General features: G+C 35.8%; 1 protein-coding gene across 1 annotated transcript; it reads left to right on the forward strand.

The window, feature by feature from the left end:
* The first annotated feature begins 360 nt into the window (after positions 1-360).
* On the forward strand, positions 361-4018 carry LOC141605009 (wall-associated receptor kinase-like 20). Its single transcript, XM_074423641.1, has 3 exons — positions 361-1192; positions 1433-1489; positions 2740-4018. Exons 1-3 carry the CDS (start codon positions 394-396, stop codon positions 3798-3800), a joined length of 1917 nt encoding a protein of 638 aa, XP_074279742.1. The 5' UTR covers positions 361-393; the 3' UTR covers positions 3801-4018.
* Positions 4019-16009: the final 11991 nt, after the last annotated feature.

Here is a 16009-nt window from a genome sequence, read left to right on the forward strand (position 1 = left end):
AGAAAATTTTAGTAAAACGGTTTAGTCTCCCGTCCAACAAATTTTAGTAAGTCAATTTCGGTCCAATTATATCGAGTCTTGAACTAGTGCACAATCCTACCTAAACTATAGCAGTGTCTTGTAACAGGGATTTAGAAGACAAACAAACATCTTGTAAGATAAATAATGAGAAATCAATATAAATAATGTAAAGTCAGAATAGTTTATCTAATAATAGAGCTGTCAAGGGCAACGTTGAACACAATCGTGAAAGAGTAGATTAGTCATTAGTGGAAGGACGCAACGGTCATCAAGTTTGAAAGTCGTATTATCTAGACATTGCTTCACATAATAAAACTCCCTATATATATTACCCACACATGCGATTAACTCATTACCTCAAACACCCCATAAATGGAGATACACCACCTCCTAACATCCGCAGTACTACTGCTACTACTACTCACCGCCATACCCCTATCAACCTCAACGTCACCCCGACAATGCCCACCGTGCGGACCCACACATGTCCCCTACCCACTAAGCACATCCCCCACGTGCGGTGACCAATCCTACAAACTCCACTGCATCGACAACACCACCCTCCTCTTCCCCACCTCTAACAGCTCCTACACCATCACCTCCACCAACCCCTCCTCACAACGGCTAGTTATCGCTCCCTCCCCGCTCCTCCCCAACACCTGCGTCTCACGTGACCTCCCTTTTACCGGCCTTCAACTCTCCCCTTCTGCCCCCTTCAACATCACTGGTGACAACACCATTATGTTCCTCAACTGCACTCCGATCCTCCTGGGGTCCCCACTCAACTGCTCCTCCAACAGTCTATGCCACGTCTACACCAACTCCACGCGGAATGGAGGGGTGGCGGCTTGTAGGAATGCGGGAATCTGTTGTACGTTTAAAGCAGGGGGTGGGACGACGTCGTATAGTGTTACGCTGAGGGAAAGCGCGTGTAGCGGGTATACGAGTTTTGTTGACCTGAACCCGGGGTTGCCTGTTGGACAGTGGGGGCAGCCCGGGGTGATGATCCAGTGGTTGCTTCCGCAGGAGCCTGTTTGTAACAGTCAAGCTGATTGCAACGTTGATCAAGGGAATTCTACTTGTAGCGCGGATGTTAATAGTAAGGGGATTAGCAGGTGTTTTTGTAAGGATGGGCTTCATTGGGATGCTGTCAATGGTTTCTGTGCTCAGAGTAACTACTTTTATCTCTTACTGTATCATCTAATCCTTTACATTTAATTTATTTAGCTCTAATGTCGTAAAAGTCTACCATCAATTGGTAAAGAGTTACCCCCGTCATAGGTAGGGCCTTTACGTAGGATTGATTGACTATTGAGTTCGCAATAATGCCTATTTTTGACCCTATGCTCAGATACATAAAGCATTTGTGATTTGTTATGGAAGATTAAGGTGTGCTTTGGTGTGGGTGCAGATAATGTGTGTTCGGACCCAGATGGTTGCAAAAGTAGCAAAGCAGGCTTAATAGCAGGTAAGTCAACCGGAGACATCTTCTTTGACTAATATACTAGTATTTGTAGATAATTCAACTTAACTTTCAAAGTAAACCTTTAGCTTCAGGCCCTTTTTGGTAAACAACAGATTAATTTCAGTATAAACAGATTAAAAATAGCAGATTTTATCAGAAGGTTTGACTAGCATATTATAATTAGTAGAATTAATTTGAGTGTTTGGTAATTGACAGATTATTAGTACTCCCTCCGTTCCAGTCATATGTTTACACTTCCTTTATTTCCCCCTCACAAAATAAAGGAAGTGTAAACATCTCACTGGAACAGAGGGAGTAGATTGTTAGTTTTCTTTGTAAAATGAAGAAAAATTTCTTATTTATTGTAAAACAGCATATTGACCCCAAATATGCCGTTTCAATATGCTGTTTACCAAACACTAAAATTAGCATATTGATTGGTCAAACATGCTAAAACCCTTGAATATGCTAAAAATTGACAAATATATCGTTTACCAAACAGCGCCTGATTCACGGACTACTCCAATTTTCAACTAGTAGCTTGTTGAATATTTTTGTTTGGCGGTAGTATATGGGGTAGGTTTATTTCATCATCTATTCATGATAGCTACTTTTAACTAAACCATGTATGTTTAGAGTATAAATTATAGGTTAGACTTTGTAGATAATATTTGAATCAGATATGCACTCTATGTTGTCATTTATTCTAATTGAGATAAGTCTTATATTTTAGACTTCAAATTTGAACCCGACAGGCGACAACCACCCCCTGTCTTCTGTAAAAACGCCTCACATATAATGACTAAATTAGATATGTTAATGCCCGGTAAATTAGTAGTTCAATGGACTGGTGTCGCAAAAGGTACTAATATGCAAGAGTAGATGACCTCTTATTTAAGTTTGTTCATCACCAAACTTACTAAATATGGAGTACAAAAGTAGCTCTTATTTAATAACGGAATGCTTGAATAAATTGTTTATTGGTCCGGATTTTTTTCCAGTTAGTCTTCTATAACGCTGTTTTACACGGAATAAGACAATCAAAGTAAGCAAAGTGAAACATAGATGAGCTACTAAGACTCAAACCCCATAGGTCTGATGAATTACTTGCTTACTATATCAATATGAACACAAATGATGAAATTACACAGCAATGCAGCATTATAAGTTAGTTGACGAACGATACATATACCAAGTCTGTTCACTGTTGGGAGTTCATATTGAGTTATTGACATACAACATAATTTTTGCAGGCTTGGTAGCAGGAGTAGGAGGTGCTCTTATGGTTGCCACCGTAGCCATTGTATTTTACAAACGCCAACGCAAAATAAAAGAAGCACGAGACCAGATAAAGAAGGAGCGAGAGGAAATCCTGAATTCCGGGGGTGGGAGAACTGCCAAGATCTTCAGTGGCAGGGAGATAAAAAAGGCCACTGCCAATTTCTCGCTAGACCGCCTTTTAGGCACTGGAGGCTACGGTGAAGTCTACAAAGGCGTCCTTGATGACGGGACTCTCATTGCGGTCAAGTGTGCTAAGGTTGGTAACGCCAAAGGGATTGACCAAATCCTGAATGAAGTCAAAATCCTTTGCCAAGTTAATCACAAGTGTCTTGTTGGTTTACTTGGTTGTTGTGTTGAGCTCGAACAGCCCATAATGGTCTACGAGTTTATATCGAATGGTACACTTAATGAACACCTCCGAGGGTTCACACCGGGAGGATATAGCCGGTTGTCATGGTCTGATCGTCTGAATGTCGCCTATCAGACGGCTGAGGCCCTTGCATATCTGCATTTCTCGGCAAACCCTCCGATTTATCATAGGGATGTAAAGTCATCTAATATATTGTTAGATGAGAAGTTGAATGCTAAGGTCTCAGATTTTGGGCTGTCAAGATTGGCTGAGACCGACATGAGCCATATATCGACTTGTGCACAAGGCACCCTCGGTTACCTTGATCCTGAGTATTACCGGAACTACCAGCTCACAGATAAGAGTGACGTTTACAGCTTTGGAGTTGTGTTGTTAGAACTGTTGACGTCCCAAAAGGCAATAGACTTCAATCGAGAAGCCGACGATGTCAACTTGGCTATGTATGTGAAGAGGCTGGTGGACGAGGAACGACTAATGGATGCTATTGATCCTGAAATAAAGAATGGAGCTAGCAATATTGAGCAAGACACCATGAAAGCATTGGGATTTCTGGCAATCGGATGCTTGGAGGAACGCAGGCAAAACCGTCCCTCGATGAAAGAAATTGCAGAAGAGATTGAGTACATTATAAGCATTGCAACTGCCAAGAAAGTGGAACATTAAAATCAATGATCTAAATGCACGATTACTCTTTTTCTGAAGGAAAAAAATGCTCAAGATCTTCCTCCCTCTGATCTTTTCAAGGTTTTGTAGGTAAAATTAGTTTTGATTTTGGTTTACCTGTTTAATTTTGTTAGAAAAATATGTTGTTGGTTGTAAGGTGTGACATGATGTATATATATATATAGTGGTGTTGTTAACAGAAATAAACGATTTTGTCGTAAGCTTACTCAAATCAACCTCGTAAGTCGTACCCACTGTGCGGAGTGGGTGACACGAGACGTCATTAAAGGCAAAAACATACTCCCTTTAATAGGACAGTCACACAAGACACTTCGACATGGACCTAGATGCAACACCTTCAACCGAGTCAGAGTTAAATACCCGTTGGGTTCCTTCATTAGGTGCCATGCGCTGGGGAAGGATTCGACTTAGTATAGCACAAACCAAATTAAGGGGTTATGCTAAATCCCGCATAGACAATCAAGAATTTAAAATCTTCAAACATTCTAAAAATAAAAATACATGACACAAAAGCATTCAAGTCACACAATATCATGACACCCAAAATGCACACTCAAAAAATTAAATCATCAAACCAAGAGATAAATATTAAATAATCAAAACTAAAAACTTAGAAAGACCCATAACAAAATTACCGAGTTCATTTCCTCGACCTATTCTAGTAGGTGATAAAGTTTGGCTTGACAGCTTGGGACTTGGTATTTGATTGTATCTTTCAATCTAGTTTTGTTGCAAAAATGGACTAATGATTTAATTATGTTTGTTTAATTAATCAAAGCTCACATTCTACCAAAAAAAAATTACCGAGTTCATAATAATCGGTTCAAAATTAAGTTCCTACATAAATAACCTTAAAAAGGTTGGGCTGCTATCGTATAATGACTGAAAAGCTGTGGATTGGGATTCATATAATGTGTCTCATATCTTGGACCATTGTGAATCTTATCATTAGTGCGTTCTTGGATCAACTCCGTGAAGAACACCTACCTACATATAGAATTCACAAATTGTTAGATAAGACCGTCTTTTTACATAAGACCAATCCACCAAGTAAAAGCCCAACAAATTTATTTTACAAGAAAGTGGAAACTGATTATATCCCCACTGCTACTGTACTACTTCTACGCTTCCTTCTCTTAGCCAGTAAATTTGTTCTCCTTCTACTACACCCCAATTTAGATTCCGCCATTGATGCAACCTATGGTTCGCAACCTCATACATCGACATCCTCCACACAAATATATGTTTCACGACCATAAATTTGTTAGTTCCTCCGTAAAATATTTGGTTTCCAAATTAAAATTGGCAGTCATTACTCTAAAAACCGTATTTGACAAAAATAATACAATATACGAATTTTGTAACAAAAAGAAGCAATATAGAAACTTTAGTTTTCGTCATAGTCATATGGAGTCTTCAAGTTAAAATTGGGAGTATTGAAGTTAAAACTTTTGGATGTTTAGCCCATGTAGGTCAGTTAAAATGGCGAATTAACTAGGTAAAGGTTTTAAGTTAACTTGAAACTCATAACTTTCAACTTAAAATTCAAAGTTTTCAACATAAAAATTTGAGTATTTAAGTTTAAATTATTGAAGCATTGAATTTTAGTTTACAAACCTGGGTAGTTGGTGTTGGAGTTAACAATCAACACAATTTCTTTAGTTTTCATTAACTGGTAAAAGGAGAGAAAGAGTCGAACACTTGCGAAGAGAACTACAACAATCGCGAAGGCGGCGGGGATGTAGACTTCGGAAGAGGCGGAGTAGGTGGTGAGAGTGAGGTCGTGGACTGTAGAAGCGGTGGAGGAGTTGACGATGAATAGAACCCGGAGTGAAGTTATGGTGATTGGTGAATGGTGAGGAGTGCAGGTGTGGATAGTGGTGATGGTGGACGGAAGTTTATACATTTGTTTTCAATTAACCTATTCTTATTGGGCCATTCTCTTCTATTGGACCGTCCTATGCTATAGGACGGTCCTATAGGAGAGTTACTGGGTAGTGTTGGAATATATATATATACTCGACATAATATGTACATGTTGTTAGTGAGGCCACAAATGTAATTATATGTGTCGCAATCTCCAATGGACGGCTACAATACATTGTAGCTTGACTTGCCAACTCGGTTTTTTAAGCTACTCTACTTTTAAGCTACAAACTGTTCCAATGGAAAGCTACAACTCTCTATAGCGTATATGGATCCCACTTTATTAATTTCTTCCAATCATAAAATTTACTTTTTCTTTTTTTTTCATACCAAGCATGTAGGTTGGTAGAGCTACAATGCTCATAAGGTACACATTTTTTTACTTACTCCAATGGTAAGCTACTTGCTTGCAATTTTACAAATATTGCAAGCAAGTCCCTAAAGCAAACCATTGGAAAGGTTAAACTGATAATTATATTGATCAATAAAGTTGTATCGGTTAAAGGGCATGTATATTTATTAAAGAGTCGTGGAAATTAATGTGTCAATCGATAAATATTTCGGATTGATGAGACTAGATACGGAACATTAAAAGCGATCCCACACAACAGTTCGGTTAACAAGTTTATATGAGGAGTTTTGTGTAGGCGGTATGACTATAAGACGAACAATGAACAGATAAACTTACGGAACTCGAAGAGAAAGATGTCGTGGCGTGATAGAATCACTGCCCTAAAGTTGAATTTGCCCCGCTCGATACACACGGCTTCTTAGCAACCAACTTCCCAGGGTTACACGACTTTCGAATCTAAGATGTACGACAAAGACTCGGATTGAGAATTACTAACAGAACGTATTAGTGAAGAAGTAGTTTGAGAAGAGTAGATGTGAGAATATGTCGAGTGTTTTGAAATAGTGTAGATGGTGGTATTTATAGGAGAGGAAAGAAAAAAATCTAAAACCAAATTTATTATTGTCTCGTAAATTAATTTTAGTAATTAATACCATTTGTATAGGAAATACAATAATCAACATAAAAGAATGAGTAATCTATTTTGGAAATTGTGCCGATCAATGTGGAAAATAGGTGATCACACTTCCGAAAAAGAGGTCGCTCGACCGCACCGCGAGTGCTTTAACATAGACCGACCCCTCAACTACTACACATATTAGTAGTAATATAAGTGATCATTTATAAACCACAACCTCCTAGTTTATTATATCAATGTCGGATAAATAAACGATTCTTTTGAAGCAACATTTCCAACAATCCCCACATGATTCAAAAGAAGAAAAAGAGAAATAGCTGATTAAGGCAACGGAACGTAAGTCTTAAGATGACAATGTTCCTGAGGAATTGAATTGTCACCCAGTGCATACAATTACTTACTACAGCCGTATTGAGTTGCTCTCGGCATTGGACTCTCCACGGTGGTTTGTAACGGATATCTGAGCATAAACCTGCATTCGAATCTGTGTTCGTCCTCGCGAAATGTCATAAAAGGTGCCCCTCACATGCCTGGGATCTCGTGGACGCTCTAGAGGTCCTAAAGCCTAAAGACCTCATAGGGGTAGGGCATTTCCTTTACATTCACATAGGTAAGTCCATCAAATTTGACTGTCACAAACCATCCTTAAACAAGGACTATGGACTTATTAAGAGCTTAGCTCAACCTTCCTCACATGACACAAAATAGCTCAATATATAGAAAGAATATTACATCACTTTTATTAAAATAGGAATGGTAGTAGTATTACAACATGAGATCCTCGTGACTTCGTTTGACCCATTGAAATTGGTAAACCCAAGTGGAGGAGCCCCGTCACGATTCACTCCCAATAGGCTTTAAACTCATTACTTGTGGTGCCACCAACACCAACTTCTACCATGGCCATTCGTAGGAAGGTCTCAATATCCTCTTCACAATTTACGTACGTACTATCATGATATCACATTGTATAAGGGATCTCAATATCCACTTACTATTCACAACCTTTGTGAACCCATTATCCGATCATATTATCCATCACTCTTGATAATCTGCCAAAAAACCCGATGCTTCAGATTATGATACATGACAATTAATGGAGTCAAAATATTCCCACAAAGGAATACAACCACTTAGCCATTCAGCTTTTTATCCTGCAAATTCTTTACAATATATTCATACTCCATTACATATTCAACTATGCAATTATGCATCTATAACTTGCATGATATAGCATTATAAAAGACACAGTTTTCCAAAGTCAAATAAATATCCTAATTGTTCGACGTTCAATTAAATTGAAAACTCATTCCCAAAGATACAATTGTTTTTATGGATTAGCTTACAAAAAACCATGGTGTCCATCACCTATAACAACAACATGAGGTATATCATATCTCTCATAATGCATACAAACATCATATATATGAATGTAACAACCTTTCCACCAAATTCATTTTGTCATGTATAAACCCATGTAATCATGTATACATCTTAATTAATGTCTCATATATTAGTGTTCCAATTATTACCAACTTCCGGTAAAGAAACGTCACAAAAATATAACCAAATATATACAGTTCATGCGTCTTTTACCTTTTTCTTGGTTTAATATAAGCATTTAAACCAAATACAAGTAATTACTCGAACAAATTTATTACCAACGAACAATTCATAAATTTCATAATCAGAGAAACAAGTTTATACAATCACAATATTAGAGTATTCACAACTATCAATCAATCCCATGTAATTGTCATCATCACCACTTGCAACACTGAAACTCAATATTTTTACGATAAAAATAAAGGAAGTTTTACCTTCGCTAGACACCCCCACAATCCTTGACTTATCTTAAAGCCTTAGCTAAGCAAACATTCTCTAATCGGACCAATCACTCTCATAAGAGTTGACAAAGTAAATGAAATTTATAAAACATTCGGCCAACAACAAAACTTCAAAGTAGTGATAATAGTCAATATTTTAGGCTCAAGGCTAACATTCAAGATAACATAAGATAATGAACACAAAAATTACCCTTTTCTGAAACATGTCACCAGAAACTAATATTGTCATATAGGAAATTATTAACATCATAAACCAAGATGCCAAATTATTCATTGTCATAACCAACTATACATAACAAACTATTTTAGATCCAATTTTATATTGCAGTTAACCATACAATATTTTTTCGTTAGCACACTCGATATATTCCAAGTATATCACATAAGAAAAACGTTTTTCACAACTTAGAGAGGAAACACAACTTTTCAAAGTTTACTCAAATAATACTACTTCCCCCACATGTTGTCATATTATACATAATTATAACACAACATTCAAAAAATCACGAATACATTAATCTAATCAATCATATTAGACAATAAAGAAGCTATTAAGTGTTCCTCGTATAATAAGCATGCTCTTAACCCAAACAATTACAACCTAAAAAGTGTGATAAAAATAACTCATCAATACTATATATTAATTCCAGAAACCAAGGGGCTTCAATGTAATTAAAGAAATTTATACAAATTAAATATACTATATAGTTTTAAATCGATAGCACCGTGTGGTGGACCCGATAAAGGGATCTCAATGTAAATATTATATAGTTTTGGTTAAAAGTATAATATAAACATGCCTTGATGAAGAATATTTATGGAAACTACATTAAATTAAAGTAATTAAATTTAGAAAACACAATAATATAGTAATTTTCCTTAAAATTAACATGCCCCACTTATGGAATTAATTAGTATCATCATAGAATTATAAATTAAGTTAAATGTAGTAAAAGTAATAGTAGCAGCAACGAGATTAATAAAATTAACGGTATTAATGTGGGAGTAGTGAAAGTTATAATAATGACAGTGGGAGTAGTGAAGGTAACAACGAATGTAGTGAAAGTAACAGTGGTAACAATGAGAAAAAGTATGAACAATAAAATAACCAATCGACTCAAAGAAATATTTTTATTTATTTAAATACAAGCCGGATAAAATTAACGGGAATAATGAATTTAACAAAAAAAAAAAAGAGTAATTAGTAAAAGAAATAATAGTAACCACGGGAGTAGTGAACGTAATGATATTAACAAAAAATGTCGTGAAAGTAATAATATTAATAGCGAGATAGTGAACGTGTCTCATAATTTGAAAATAAATTTTACATTTCATTATAATTGCAAGATATGTCATAGAAAAATATATTACTAATAGTAAACGTGTGAGTTAGACAACTCCAACATAGTTTATTTCATTGAAAATAAAATTTAACGGTAAATAGAGGTAACCCGGGCGAAGCTGGGCACCAAACCTAGTTAATAATAAGTACAAAACAATTTCCTCACAAAAAACCTAAATATTATTATGCACACCAACCATTACTTCCTCAACTTAAGACAACATTAAAAATAACTTCATTCTTGAACCAATATACTATAAAAAAAACACGTACAAGTACAACCAAGTAATCTCTAGAATATCCAACTCGCGTTATATGTTATGATAATTCGTATCGATACAATATCAAACAATCACCATATGAGTTAAGAACTCGTTTCCCTTTTGACATTCCGTTAAAATCAGAACTTATCAATTATACATTGTTTACCTATATATATTGTCTATCAAATTGAACACATTCTTGTCACCTAAAAAAGGCAAAATAATATTCACCTAAGAGTACTCACCCAAATACATAGTTAGTTACATGAAGGAAAAAAAACACCATTGAACTAATCGTGTATTAAAACATAGCTCAAAAGTCAAATACTCTGTACGTGTTACATCACAAAGTAAATATCAAACTCGAAAATAGACAAAACTCTCGTACATGTCTTAATTAATACAAAACTCATTATCAAAATTACCCATTTCAACGTCACTAATATCCAAGTCTTATAAAATCCAACATGAATGTCACCAATTTAGAAAAAGTGACAGTAGTTTTGCAAAGAATTATAGACCAAACTGAGGTATAAAATGAAAAACGTACAACAAAATACGTACTTTGAAAAAACATAAGATACTCTTAGAGTTTAATTAGAACACCAGTTAATGTTTTGTAGGCATATGATTATCTCTTCATTTGTGACGGCAGATAAATGTACATTAATTAACTTCAAGCTCTCAAACATGGTCATCTTACTCAGTAATTTCTAACACATGAAAGCTAATGTGGTTACTCTCGAACATTTTGTTTGAGAAAATTGCTTTCAGTATATATTCGACCAACTTGTCACTATTAAAATTGGAACAATAATTTGCATATCGCTACTGATTGCCATAACCGAAAGTAAAAAAAAAAAAATTGCTTTTGGTGATGAATCAACAAAAACGGACATAGCCATATCGCCTTAAATAAAAATTTAACGAGTAAGAAAAAATTCGAAATTCAACTTTAGACTGTAAGCGGTATGACTATAAGACGAACAATGAACATATAAACTTACGGAACTTGAAGAGAAAGATGTCGTGGCGTGATAGAATCACTGTCCTAAAGTTGAATTTGTCCCGCTCGATACACACGGCCTCTTAGCAACCAACTTCCTAGGGTTACACGACTTCCGTGTCTAAGGTGTACGACAAAGACTCAGATTGAGAATTACTAACAGAACGTTGCCAAAATCAGGTATGAATGATACATATTAGTGAAGAAGTAGTTTGAGAAGAGTAGATGTGAGAATATGTTGAGTGTTTTGAAATAGTGTATATAGGTGGTATTTATAGGAGAGGAAAGGAAAAATCTAGAACCAAATTTATTATTGTCTCGTAAATTGATTTTAGTAATCAACACCATTTGTATAGGAAATACAATAATCAACATAAAAGAATGAGTAATCTATTTTGGAAAATTGTCCGATGAATGTGGAAAATAGGTGATCACACTTCCGAAAAGCACCGCGAGTGCTTTAACATAGACAGACCCCTCAACTACTACACATATTAGTAATGCATGTGATCATTTATAAAGCACAACCTCCTAGTTTATTATATCAATGTCGGATAAATAAACGCTTCTTTTGAAGCAACATTTCCAACATTTGGTCCTCTTTGAACACACATAATAATATTACAAATAAAAGTTATATTGCTTTTATGGTTTCTCATCATCACAGAGAAACACAAACGGGGTTCGTTTCAAAGGAAGACAAACTCCTACACCACAATTTGGACCCCATAGTTATACAACAAAAAGACACAAATATTACAGCGAAAAAAAGCATAATTTTAAAAACTTTTATTTATATTAAAACCCACTAAGTTACTAAATCATAAGGACAAAACATAAATTTAGAAAGGTTTTATATAAGATAGAACTTAAAAGAATACAAGGATATCGATCCCTCAAAACACATGAATACAAAAACAAGCACGAATTTAACCTGCAACGAGTATGGTAAACTCTTGCAAGTAAAACGCTCGCTAGCTCACTAGTCGAAACCCCATGTAAGCACTAACTTGTAACCTGTTTATTCATTAAAAATAAATGTCACAATTAGTGAGGAGTAGCTAGAAGTTTTCCCAGCCATATTAACTCAATAATCAAAAATTAAAGTAAGAAATAAGTAAACAACATAACATATGAACCATGTGAGGATGATAAGTAAAGAATAAGCGATAAAAGACATGAATAAGTCATTCCATGCTAAGATAACAACCAAAGCAACATGTGATCAAAATTGATAACACAACCTTAAACCAATATCAACATTATATCACATGGATAACAATATTACAACTATATAATATGTGTTAGTGAAACCGTAATCATTTCATTTGAAAGCATTTTATAAGTTAACGTACAACTTAGATGACGTGGCTACTAAAGTCAAACGCATACCTATGGCTTGTATCTCACAACAAATACGATTAGGAACATTCATCCAGCAATTAATATCGATACTAGGTGACTTACATCTCACCCTCTAATGCTAAATAGAACCAAAAGACTCTTACGGTAAATGTCCTGTACAAAGCGGACGGGACTAACAAAATCAGATAAGACTCAAATCCTCCTAATAGGACAACAACAATAATACGGTGCTAGTCTGAATCTGGCAAAACTCTTAAGATGCGATTCGACATGCAATAACATTTCACATGCAAGACTCCATACAACATAATAAATGCAGAATACCTCAGTTCTGGCAAAACAACACGGAAGAGGCGTAAAGAGTAAGTCAAGGTTAGTGATCAATACACAATAATACCACTGTAGAGTTCAGTAACCCAGCAAATACTCTAGAGGGGGTGAATAGAGTATATACATTTTAAAAATTTCTTTCTAATTTGATCTATATACTTTATTATTTGTGTCTTATTGATTAAGGACAAATTAATAAAGTATATTAATTAAACTAGAAGATTAACAATAAACAATAAAGATACGGGATTTTTAACATGGTTCAGCCCAGTTAAAAGCCTACGTCCACCCCTTATTTTATTAATTATTTATCACGAGCGCCTAATCCGGTCTAGCGCGCGTACTGTAAATAACTAATCCCCACGACTAACTCTAATTGTGCTAATTGAGAGATGTTAAGCTCTCGGTGGAGAGGGATGCTAAGCCCCCAGGGTGTAGAATATTAAGCATACGGTGCGGTGAGATGTTAAGATCACATGAAGAGGGATGTTAAGTCGTCGAATGTGAGAGATGTGAAGCTCTTGGTGTGTAAGATGTAAAGCTTACAAGATTTCAATTCTCAAATATAATCGACTCTAAAAATTAAATACAATTCAATTGTTTAGAGAGGATTGATTAAAACTATGCACTTTTGAAAAATAGAACAATATTGGATTTGCTCTTTCTGGCATTATAACATGATATTGGCTAAGATGATTTGATGAGGCGGTATTGGCTAAGAACAATATGTGATTTGCACTTTTAAAAAATAGAACAATATGGGAAAGCATTATAACATGATATTGGCTAAGATGATTTGATGAGTCGGTAATTGGCATATTGTGTGATATTTGGCATTTATTGTGTTTGTCATGTGTATTGGAGGGCATGACGCTTTATGTTGGTTACCTATTGTTGGGGAGACGTGAGGCGGTTGGGAGACCGTCTCACGCTCGGGTCGCCTCTTGGAGCTTCCCACTCCAGAGGGATGTGCACATTAATGACTTGAGTTTGGAGGGACTCGTGTGGTTGAGACACGACGTCTGGCAAGGGATATGGTTGGCTTCTGGACCCGGTACGTCTGGGCGTGTCCCGATACCTATTTGTGGTTGTCGGTATGTCTGGGCGTGTCTCGTTACCGTGGTGGTTGTGGGTACGTCTGGGCGTGTCCCGGTACCGGAGTGGTGGTTGTTTGATAGCGTTTCATTCATATTATAGTCATGTTGCATATTCACACACTTTGAGTTGTGTCACACTTTATTTATTGAAACTGATGTTTGTGTATCTATGTAATTGTCACCTATTTTCAGGGTGGCTTGTGTCGAATCATATGATATTTCCGATCATATGGGAAGTAGGTTGAGTACAGGTTTGCTTGATGACGTAATCGGGATTTGGGCGGCGCCCTAGACTCGGAGTCAAGTAGCATAGCATAGATGACATAGATGGTTGTCGATTTGTAATTTATATAGTTCACATTTATTCAGTAGTATATGTTTGTAATCACTAAACTTGTTGTTTATAATAAATGTTTCTTGATTGTATCTCCGATTTACCGCCTCGGGAAACGGAGATGGTAACATCTCCCAATTACCTTGGCCGGGTAAGAAGAGGGTGTTACAAGAGAGAAGGGAGAGGAAAATCTAAAGAGAACCACGTAATTCTAACACAAGTAAAAGTTTAATCTTTATACTTAACAGTTAACATGCATGAGATCTTGGAAATTCTGTAATCAGAACTTGTTTAAAATCGTAACCATTCAGATTTTTAATGGTACATTTTGATTTGTAGATTTGTGGATTTTTAGTGAGGGTGTTTCCCCTTACCCTTGTTTGACCCCACCTCTTCTATGAGGCTATTAATAGAAGTTGAGTCAATTTGGGTGATTTTGGGTTGACTTAGAGAATTTACTCTAGTTTGGGTTATTGATGGAGCCAAACCTTTATTTAAGAGACTCTTACATAAGAAGAGTGACTCTTATTCAATTCACCTTGGTTGGGACCGTAATATTGACCTTAATACCTTGGACTCACATCGCGTTTTACATGGAAATGTGACCCGTAGTGATTCAAGAGACCACCTAAATTCAATAGGGCATAGTGGTAAAATCGCTAACATTATCCACCCCAATCCATCCATAAATTGATTGGGAGATATCCCAAAGTCATGATAAGATTGGATCCTAGGCCTCTTTCTTGAATTCATCACCTTTTAATAGCATGTTTTTTTAATCAAAATATCTTTAATTCTACTTCACTTAGTTTCTTAGAGCAAGTGTAATGGAAGGTTTTTGTCTTGAGTTTGTCAACAAGAACTTTTAGAATAAATTTCTTCCCATTATAAGAGTCATTGGGTTTGTTAAAATAAGAACTTGGTTCTTATTTTATAACCAAGTTCTTTGTTAGTTTCCAAAATATTAAATAGGTTGATGGAGTAAGATAATTAATAACGGGTCCTAATTAAGAATTAAGAAAAAGTTCTTCCATTGTAGTGTAAAGTTCTTAAATTTAGTAATTAGTAAAAAATGACTTGGAATTAGGAAGAACTTTATGTGAAAAGTTCTTCCATTGCAATTACTCTTAATCCTCAAACAATCAACCTATCTTTGTTTCATATATATATTCGCTGGGAAAATACAATTTTAAATTGTAGTAGTCTATCCATTAGACCATTACCTGTGAATCGACCCTCAACTGCCACATTCAACTCATGTGCTTATGGTAAATTTAAGGCGTAACGGAGCCTTATAATCTTACAAGTGAAATATCAAAATACATGCCATGTTTAGTAAATTAGTAGGGTGCATTCATTATGATTTGAAAGAAATATGAACTTAGGTGATCAGAAATACCCTTAATCGAGACACCGTGTAAGACACTGCCCTAAATCAGTTAGACCCCTACACAGGTGCTCCTTAGGTTCCGCGGTCACCGATTCCAGGGTTAACGCCTCCTTCCGCACAATGTTGCACACCAAAGACGGAAGTGGAAACCGTTCTCAATATGACAGAATATTTAAGAGATGAAAAGAGAAGAAGAAGTTTCTGTGATTTTCGTTGTGTATGAAGACTGTGGATTAGAGAGGTTTATATAGCAGAAGAAAGGCTCCTCCAACAGTCAGAAAATTAATGGTATTGATTCT

The sequence above is a fragment of the Silene latifolia genome, chromosome 1, assembly GCF_048544455.1.
Source record: "Silene latifolia isolate original U9 population chromosome 1, ASM4854445v1, whole genome shotgun sequence".
Lineage (NCBI taxonomy): Eukaryota > Viridiplantae > Streptophyta > Magnoliopsida > Caryophyllales > Caryophyllaceae > Silene > Silene latifolia.

Excerpts from the sequence above, each read along its gene's own strand:
- LOC141605009 (XM_074423641.1), top strand. The coding sequence starts at position 394 with ATGGAGATACACCACCTCCTAACATCCGCAGTACTACTGCTACTACTA. Across the intron at positions 1,193-1,432 it reads CAATGGTTTCTGTGCTCAGA|ATAATGTGTGTTCGGACCCA; the intron begins GTAACTACTTTT and ends GTGTGGGTGCAG. Across the intron at positions 1,490-2,739 it reads CAAAGCAGGCTTAATAGCAG|GCTTGGTAGCAGGAGTAGGA; the intron begins GTAAGTCAACCG and ends TAATTTTTGCAG.